Source organism: Orcinus orca, chromosome 3 (assembly GCF_937001465.1).
Source record: "Orcinus orca chromosome 3, mOrcOrc1.1, whole genome shotgun sequence".
NCBI classification, from domain to species: Eukaryota; Metazoa; Chordata; class Mammalia; order Artiodactyla; family Delphinidae; genus Orcinus; species Orcinus orca.
In genome coordinates, this window is record NC_064561.1 from 102930964 (window position 1) to 102940251 (window position 9288).

Below are 9288 nucleotides of genomic sequence, written 5' to 3' on the forward strand. Positions count from 1 at the left end.
TTCTGTGCAGAAGCTTTTGAGCTTGATGTAGTGCCATTTGTTGATTTTTGCTTTTTTTGTGTGTGCTTTTGGCATCACGTCTAAAAAAATCATTGCCAAGACCAAGATCAATAGGCTTCTTCCCTACATTTTCTTCCCTACACTTTCTTCTATGGTATCAGTTCTTATGTTAAAGTCTTTGATCCATATAAAGTTAGATTTTGTGAGTAGTGTGAGATAGGGGTCCAGTTTCATAGTTTGTATGTGTTTTTTTAGTTTTTCCAGAAGCATTTGTTGAAAAGACTATCCTTTCTCCTCTATCCTTTCTTTGCTTCCTTGTCAAATATTAGTTGACCATGTATGCCATGATTTAATTCTGGGCTGTCTATTCTGTTTCATTGCTCTATGTGTCTATTTGTGTGCCAGTACCATACTGTTTTTTATTACTATAGCTTTGTAGTACAGTTTGAAATCAGGAAGTGTAATGGCTCTGTCTTTGTTATTCTTTCTCAGAATTACTTTGGCTATTCAGGGTCTTTTTTAGTTGCACACAGTTTAGAATTGTTTCTTCTATTTCTGTGAACAATACCTTTGGTATTTTGATGGGGATTGCATTGAATCTGTAGATGGTTTTGGGTAGTATGGTCATTTTAACAATATTAATTCTTCCGATCCATGGACATGAGATGGAAAAATATGAAATGCCTCACAAATTTGCATGTCATCTTTGCACAGGGGCCATGCTGTTCTCTGTGTATTGTCTCAATTTTAGTATATGTGGTGCCAAAACGAGCTCTGGGGATCTTTAACAGGGGCAGACTTCTGATGGCATGCCCAGCAACAGAGGCCCTAAAACTCAGGGCTGTCATTAGCCCATAAATAACCTTTACCTGAATTAGACAAAAACCTATGGACAAGGCCCAATGCCAAGGTGTGTAGTTCTACATATGGACTATAAGCTGGATCTTATCTTTACATACCCATTTTGCCAGGTAGTTTTGTAGAGTGCATGACCAACAAAACTTAATGTATAATCTTTGCTAATTCTTCTATTTTATTTAATTCCAGGCCAGATAGAAGAGATTGGCAATATAATTTCACAGAATAATATACAGTCACTTTCTTTTTGGCTTTTCCCCTTGTTTAAAACTCACGCCTGGTTTGCAAAATGACAAATAATTCATAGGAAAGTTATATCCTTTGTTGTAATCTTGACATCTTCAAAAGCAATACATTGTAAATAAGCTGTTGTGAGATAGGACAAGTAGAAGCTTTAAGACAGAAGTATTTAGGCTCTTGTACGTTTCTTACATACAAGTTTCATAATAATCATGTTGAATTGGAATTGTATGTATATTTTTCTGCTTATTCCCAAAACACTCTCCTTAAAGGTAAGGAGAATGCATTTCACATTTGAGTTCCAATCAAAGAGCACAGTGCCTGGCACATAGTTGGCATTGAATGAATGCATGATATTCCTTATTTTTCACTATCTTACTTCCTTAAGGAATACTAAAGGAAAGGATCTGAGATAAAAATTTTGAAATCTCAACATGTAGATTCTTTCTAACGAGACAAACATGTAAGAATTTCCTGTACTCCTTCATTTCTTTTCAAGACTACTATAGTTGTGTAGCATAAATTATATTTACAAAACCATATCTTACATTACTATTTATTATAACTAATGGTTAAAACTTTAATACCAAGGCTCTTTTACTTTACTTTATAAATTTTTTCTCTTATTCCTGGACTTTGAGTGAGAAAATTGTGTCAAGTCTCTGTGTCAGTCATTACTAATTATATGATATTGAGTACCTAGTTACTCTAAGCTCAGAGTTATATTTCTTTATATTAGAAATATATGAGAATATATTTTCACTTGCAATTGTGTTACATTTGTTCAACTTCTACACAAATGCAACATACAATTATTGTTATTGTTGTACTAGTACACATTGAATACCCACTGGTAACATTGCTGTGTGATAAAAATATAATAACTTGGCAAATTGTAACTTGGCTTTGAAATAAAAAAATGGATTTGAAATTGCCTAGAATAGGAATAAACTGGAAGAAACAACACACTGTATTCAAAGTATAATTGTATTCAGCCCATGATTTAACGTACTTTGCAGCCAATGTTAATTTTTATGTAATGCATGTGGTGCTCATTTATTTACTTTTTGATCTCTCCTTAAAAGTATTCTGTGTGAAGGACATTATAGAATTTGTAAACTACAGTATAGAAAAGGACACTAAGACATTTAAACTTGATCTTATTCTATCCCAGAAGTACCGTGATCTCAAGGCTATGAATTTGTAATAATCCAATAAAATAAAACTCTCTCCTCTGCTATCTAGGTTTAGTGCCTGCACTACGAAGACAATTTTTGTAGACTTACCCTTGGAATTTGCCATGTTTAAATCCTTTCCATTTGCTGGAAAACTTCATTGTTGCTGACAAGGAATCAAGTAGAAAATTGGAGGCTTGGATATGAAACTCTCTCTGGTGCTTGTTTAGCATAAGTGAACATTTTTGTTTTGGGACCAAAATAAACTCCCTGTGTCTATTTTTAAGAAATACTTATAGTGTAAATATGTCATTCATGATTTTTCAAACATAAGCTTTGAAAAATGAGCTTGGGAATGGTCTATATTTAAATCTAAAAAGAACTCATGACAAAATGATACTAACTATAGTGCTTACAATGTTTTGTGTCATTGAGAGAGAAAAATATAAAGCTGTCCTGACTTCCTGTAGTAATTAGTGCCTATTTTATGGTACATAAAATACTCTAATGGTAATGTTGTAAGAAGTCATTTGGTTTTATCAACTGCTGAAATTACTTTTGATGTTGTTACTAAAAATAGCGGGATATGTAGGTGTGTCAGGACGCAGGGTGCAGCAGCTTGGCACATGCCTGTCTAACCCCCGCATTCTTCTGAGGTTCAGATTAAAGGCCTGATTTTGTAGTTTTGTCCCTCACACTGAGGGAAGGTCATTGACTGATATTCCTTCAGCTCCTTTAATGGAGGTGACAAAAGGAGAGTGTCTGAAAGAAAGGAGGTCAGGGTGGAGGAATGAGGGAGAAAGCAAGAATTAGGGAGAGACTTGAATTTTTAAACTTGTTTCTTTTATTTACCATTATTTTTTTACCCTCCTAACAAGATTAATCTGGCAAATTCCCTAAATTGGATGGCTGAATTTATCCTTTTAAGCTTTTTAAAAGCAAGAGAATTTTTCAAAGATACTTCTGTATAATTGTGAATAAGACCAATGCCAGAGAAGAGAAAAAAAACAAACAAAACAAAAACAAAGCAAGATAAAAGACAGGAAGAGAGAAAGAAAAATGAGAGTGAAAAGTCTTCAAACTTCTGTACTTTTAGAGATTGTGAGAGGCTGTGCTCTTTTTCAATTCAATGAGTCTCTTGACTTTTTTTTTCTTGCTATCACTGCTCATTCTTGTCTCTTTGCTTGTTCTTGTCTTCTCATTTCCCTTTCCAAATTTTCATCTTTACAAATTCCTCATGTTACAGTTTAAAATTATTATTGTAATACTGACTGCTAGGACCTTTCCATTTATTCCAATTTCCACTGGATGGTTAGGGCTAATGAACCTGTGAACACCAAACCTTTCTATTTCTGGGTGTGGTGGCCCTCCACCAAGGAAAGGGGTTTCCTGAAGTCCTTGTCTGATAGCAAATACTGGAGTGGGGTTAAATGTCCTTGGGTCACATAATGGTGGCCAGTGAGCTAATCTGTTTCTGGGAATGCATTACATTTTAAAACCTTGCCCATAATCCCATGATTGTTCAGCTGGTGACAGGTGGAGAAAGTGGTCCTGATTTTGGAATAAAAGTGTGAGATTGCTTGTAATTAGTAGTCCTGAGAGTAGGTTCATAGGACTATGAATGGATTTAAATGGATAACATAGTTTATCCATTTAGTGAACACAGTTCTAATTGTTCAACTGACTATTTTCACTTTCTGGGCAGACAGGATGACCACATTCACAAGCCTAATTCAGAGTCTGTGTGGGACTGCGGGACTGCAAGATGAACTGATGTGTCATTTCTAGTCTGCGGCAGTTATGAGTTAGTGTGTTTCTTCCTCTGTTGCATCTCTCTCTCGCCCTGCCTTGGCAATCCTAGAAACCATGGAAGGCAGCCATCAGGAAATGGAGGCATATTTCAGCTGCATTGAATTTTTCCTAAATGAGAAATAAATTTTTATAGTAGTAAGTACCTGATATTCCCGGATTTGTTTGTTACTACAGCAGAACTTACCTGATCATGACAGCTACATTTAGTATAGTATCCTGGCACATACTGTCCACTAAATGATATTTATCATTATTATTATGATAGTATTCTATGGGCCTATTGGGAGATGTAATAGAATTATTCTTCCTCATTGATAATGACTTTATTAAAATGAAATTAAGAAATATTATGCAAATATGATGGAATATATATTAGATACTTATTACAATTTTTTGACTCCCTGTGGCGTATGGTTTAGGATGAGAGCAACAGGATCATTTTCACTTAGGTGTCTTTTTATCCGTGCAATATCTTATATAAGCAGTAATTAATTTTCAGAGCTATGACCTAAATAGCTAAGAAAATAGAGTTTTAGAAGATAAGGGAAAAAAGTGGAAAAAAGTAAGATATACAAGAAAGAAAAGAAAGAAAAAAATTGTCTGTGGAATTATTTTATAATATCACCTCCCTCAATAGACTACAACAGTACCTGTGTATGTTTCTAAGACTAATAAATAGGGTAGCCCAAATCATTGAGTAAAGTAAATGACTAAAATAATAAAGAAGCTGAGTAGTGAATAAAGCACTTCTAAGTGTCAAAGTTGTGGCCGTCAATCACGGTTTGGCCACCTATATTGCTGGAAGTTTTGGGACAATATTCAGGAAAAATGACTAGACACAGATAGGTCCTATAATTAGAGAGATTATTTGTCACTCTAAAGAATCAACTTAAATTTGTCAGTTAGTCAGTCTAACTTCAGTTTTTTTAGATGAACCTCCAAAGTACACATTTCACTGTTATGATCTCAACACCCCAGTTGTACACTTTGTTGAGAACTGCGCACGTATTGACATCCTCAAAATACTCTCCTGTTAGAAAAATGTAGCAGTGTGCTTTAGCAGTGAATGTAAACTCTACTTCCTCTTAAGATGCTCATGATTAGTTTGACCTCTGGGAAATTGTTCTTTAATATGAATAGAGGAGTTTTATATCCTTTTATATAAGATAGCTATTTAGATCTTTTGGAAACCTTTTAAATTATTACACTTTTTCATGTCATCTTGACAGAAAAATGGCTATCTACATGAAGGAAAGTAAAAAGGGATTCGTGTATCTGTTAGTTAGATTCCATTGCAGCACTCATATTTCTTGCCCATGGACTCGATAATCTGTGGGTTGGCTGAGATCAGCTAGGCTTGGATTTGGGGTTGTTCCATGTATCTCTCATTCTGAAACGGAGGTGAAAGGCATTGCAGTCATTGGGGGCGTGCTCTTTTCATGGTGGATAGCAGGAAGGCAAGAGGAGCCAATGGAAATACCTGATGCCTTTCAAAGTCTCTGCTTGACATTCCACCATTTCATGTCTGCCCATATTGCTTTACTCATGTGAGCAACACCAGAGTCAATGGGGGTAGAGGTGTATAGTCCTCCTCTAGAGGCAGTTCTTACAGCCTCTTTGATATGTAATTGTATCATCGGGAGAAAATAGAATAGGAGGGATCAGAATCCATTCATTCACATTAGCTAACACCACATATGATGGTGGCCTCTACAGAGATGAAAGACCTAAAGTTGAAAGGTAAAAGTATAAAGTTAATAGAAGAAAATCTAGAAGACTATCTAGGGTAGTAGAACTTCTTAAAAAAAAACGTAAAAGTACAAACCAAAAGAAAGAAAATTAATAAATCTGACTATATCAAGAAAAATTTTAATGAAAGGCACCATGTATCAAGTTAATAAACAGATAATAGATTGGGGGCATACATTTCTGACACTTAAAATCAACTAAGAATCAATACCTAGAGTATGGGAAATTCTTCTGTAAAGAGCAATTCTGATACAATTAAGTGTGAAAGATATGAGATGGAATTTTCAAAAAATTAAAACCAAAAAGCTACCAATCATGCATAAGGGGAAGTCATAGAATCATTAGTGATCATAAATATGTAAATTAAAGCAAGAATATCACTTTAGAGCCATTAGCACACTAAATAATACTAAGAACGCAATAATGTAATAGGAAACTTCACGCACATCTAATGGAGTGTAGATTGTTGTGGACATTTGGAAAGTAATCTAGTACCAGTGAGTCAGTTTGTAGACACATACCCTGTGATAAATCTGTTCTTTTACCAGGTATATAATCCAAATCTATCCTCATATAAAGTCAAAAAGGGACATGTAAAAGGTTGTCTTGGTTGTGGACTAAGAAATATTGTGTTTGTTCTTGGTTGAGGACTAAGTTGAGGTAAGTGAGACAACTCAGGTGCAGATTTTAAGGAGGCACTCACTCTAAAGGTCATGTAAAACATGAGTACAGGATAGCACACTCACCGTGAGAGTAAGTGCCTCCTTAAGTGTTGTGCCCCATCTGCCTCACTTGCCTCACCCTACTATCAGCTCACCTGGTAAGCTGGAGTCAGATTAAGTGTCTGTCACATGGAGAGTGGATAGATGACGTGAAATAAATGCACAGGAAGGAGAATTACACATCATTTAGAAAGAATGGATGAAAGATAAATATAGTTGTAGGAGTGAGTTTTAAGTTGTTTAATTAAAAAAAAACATTGTTCATCATTTTGAAAGTGAACACATCAAATGGCATTTTATTTACTTAAGAAGCAAATATTAATTAAAACAAAGCCAAAATAAAAATATTTTGATAAATATACTAAGAGGAAAATTAAATAGTACAGCCTATTTAAAAATGTTCATAAAGCAATGTACTTAAAATGATCAAGTGAAAACATTTATATTTTTACAATCTTAAAATCAAAATCATTTTATGTATCAGAAATTTTTCAGTATGTGGGGAAAAGGTTTATATTGTTCAATGAAACCTTAGCATATACTTTTTGACTCTCCCCATAATAACTGGCATATCTATTTCTCAAGCCAATTTAAATCTAAAATGTAAAACTGACTTTGACGTGACGGCTCACTATGATCTATTTCACCCAAAAACTTTGCTGAGTTTTTGGTATAGACTCTCTATATCTGCAAGTTATGAATGGTTTAAAATATAGAAATAGGGCTTCCCTGGTGGCGCAGAGGTTGAGAGTCCGCTTGCCAATGCAGGGAACATGGGTTCGTGCCTCGGTCCGGGAAGATCCCACATGCCACGGAGTGGCTGGGCCCATGAGCCATGGCCACTGAGCCTGCGCGTCCGGAGCCTGTGCTCCGCAACAGGAGAGACCACAACAGTGAGAGACCCGCATACCGCAAAAAAAAAAAATCTATATCTATATCTATAGATATAGATATATATATAATATAACTACAAATTTAAGAAAAATGTGGATGGTTTGGAGACTTTTTAGCAGAATTATGAGTTAAAATTCATTGTTGTGGTCCACTCTAAATCTGACTTTTTAATAGCTTTATCAACTATCATACCCTAGATAAGAATAGTAACTGAAGATGGTAGATTTTAGTATGGCTGAGGACTGCCAGATATCCACGAAGGGATACTGGGTATCTGGAAGAGATCCCTGGTGGTCCAAAAACAAAATCTGTTCTTGCATCTGCTCCAATCCAGCTTTCTGACTGTCTCTCCTTTCTTCAGTATTTTCACATTCTTCTGTGCCGTCATTTATAAAACATATCTGTTAATTAAATGTGTTCTATGTCTCTGGGGAATTGATAACTTGATTTGAAAGCACTTTAAAAAATAAAGTTCAGGGGTTTCCCTGGTGCCGCAGTGGTTGAGAGTTCGCCTGCCGATGCAGGGGACACAGGTTCGTGCCCCGGTCTGGGAGTATCCCACATGCCGGGGAGCGGCTGGGACCGTGAGCCATGGCCGCTGAGCCTGCGCGTCCAGAGCCTGTGCTCCACAACGGGAGAGGCCAAAACAGTGAGAGGTCCGCGTACCCCTCCAAAAAAAATTTAAAAATAAAGTTCAGGCCCCCAAATGGCGGCCAGCTGCTACCAGAATTTTCTCAAACTCTGTGAGGAATGGCCAGTGGACAAGACCAAACGAGGCCGGGACTTGGGCGCTTATCAGTGGGAGCGGGTAGCGCACGCCTTTCGGGAGGGAGAGAACACCCAGATTGCAGAGCCTGAGGCCTGTGATCAGTTGTACGAGAGCTTAGTACTTCTCCATTCAAACTACTACAAACACAAGTACCCTCGCCCCAGAGACACAAGCTTCAGTGGCCTGTCCCTGGAAGAATACAAACTGGTCCTGTCCACAGATACCTTGGAAGAGTTTAAGGAGATGAATAAAGGCGTGTGGAAGGAACTGCAGGAGAAGTTTGCCCCCAAGGATCCTTAGGAGAATCATAAGGCCTGGGCTAGGGCCTTATCGTGACCGCATTACCTAAGCGTGAAGTAGTATACATTGTCATCATCAGTAAAATGCCCTGATTTCTCCATCAAAAAAAAAAAAAAAAAGTTCATATACCTATAATAATTCTTTTAACCTTTTTATTTTATACTGGAGTATAGCTGATTAAGAATGTGATAGTGTCAGGTGCACAGAAAAGTGACTCAGCCATACATACACATGTATCCATTCTCATATACCTATATATAATGATACTGAGTGTTGAAATAATTATTTTTGGAATATGTTTTAAAATGATGGGAGGGAGACGCAAGAGGGAGGAGATATGGGGATATATGTATTTGTATAGCTGATTCACTTTGTTATAAAGCAGAAACTAACACACCATTGTAAAGCAATTATACTCCAATAAATATGTTTAAAAAAATGGAACAGTAAAATAAAGTCACAGTCTGAATTTTCTTATATAAGAGGTACTTTTTCTCACCATGAGTTTGTTTTTCAGCCCTATTTAAATTGGAAACTGGCCTGTTTGAATACCTAGAGTGGAAACTTCCTCACCCAGCAGTTAAAGAAGGGCATAATGTCAGATTTTAAACTTTGTTTTCCACGTAGGACAGCAAACTGTTACCTCCTTGTATAGGTGCTTTTAATTACAGACTAGATTGGTCAATGGGATAGTGCCACCCAAACGATATATATAAAATGACCAAGATTTAGAGACATCAGGTATTACCGTGTGCAGAGTAATAGCAAG

The 9288-nt window shown here is 36.3% G+C and overlaps 1 protein-coding gene and 1 non-coding gene across 2 annotated transcripts; one reads left to right on the forward strand and one right to left on the reverse strand.

The window, feature by feature from the left end:
* Window positions 1-669: 669 nt before the first annotated feature.
* On the reverse strand, window positions 670-775 carry LOC117197245 (U6 spliceosomal RNA). The gene has a single exon (XR_004477773.1). It is a non-coding gene; the product is annotated as a U6 spliceosomal RNA (small nuclear RNA).
* Window positions 776-8156: 7381 nt separating this feature from the next.
* Window positions 8157-8555, forward strand: LOC101273572 (ubiquinol-cytochrome-c reductase complex assembly factor 2-like). Its single transcript, XM_033408465.2, has one exon. The coding sequence runs from the start codon at window positions 8157-8159 to the stop codon at window positions 8517-8519; it is 363 nt and encodes a 120-aa protein (XP_033264356.1). The 3' UTR covers window positions 8520-8555.
* Window positions 8556-9288: the final 733 nt, after the last annotated feature.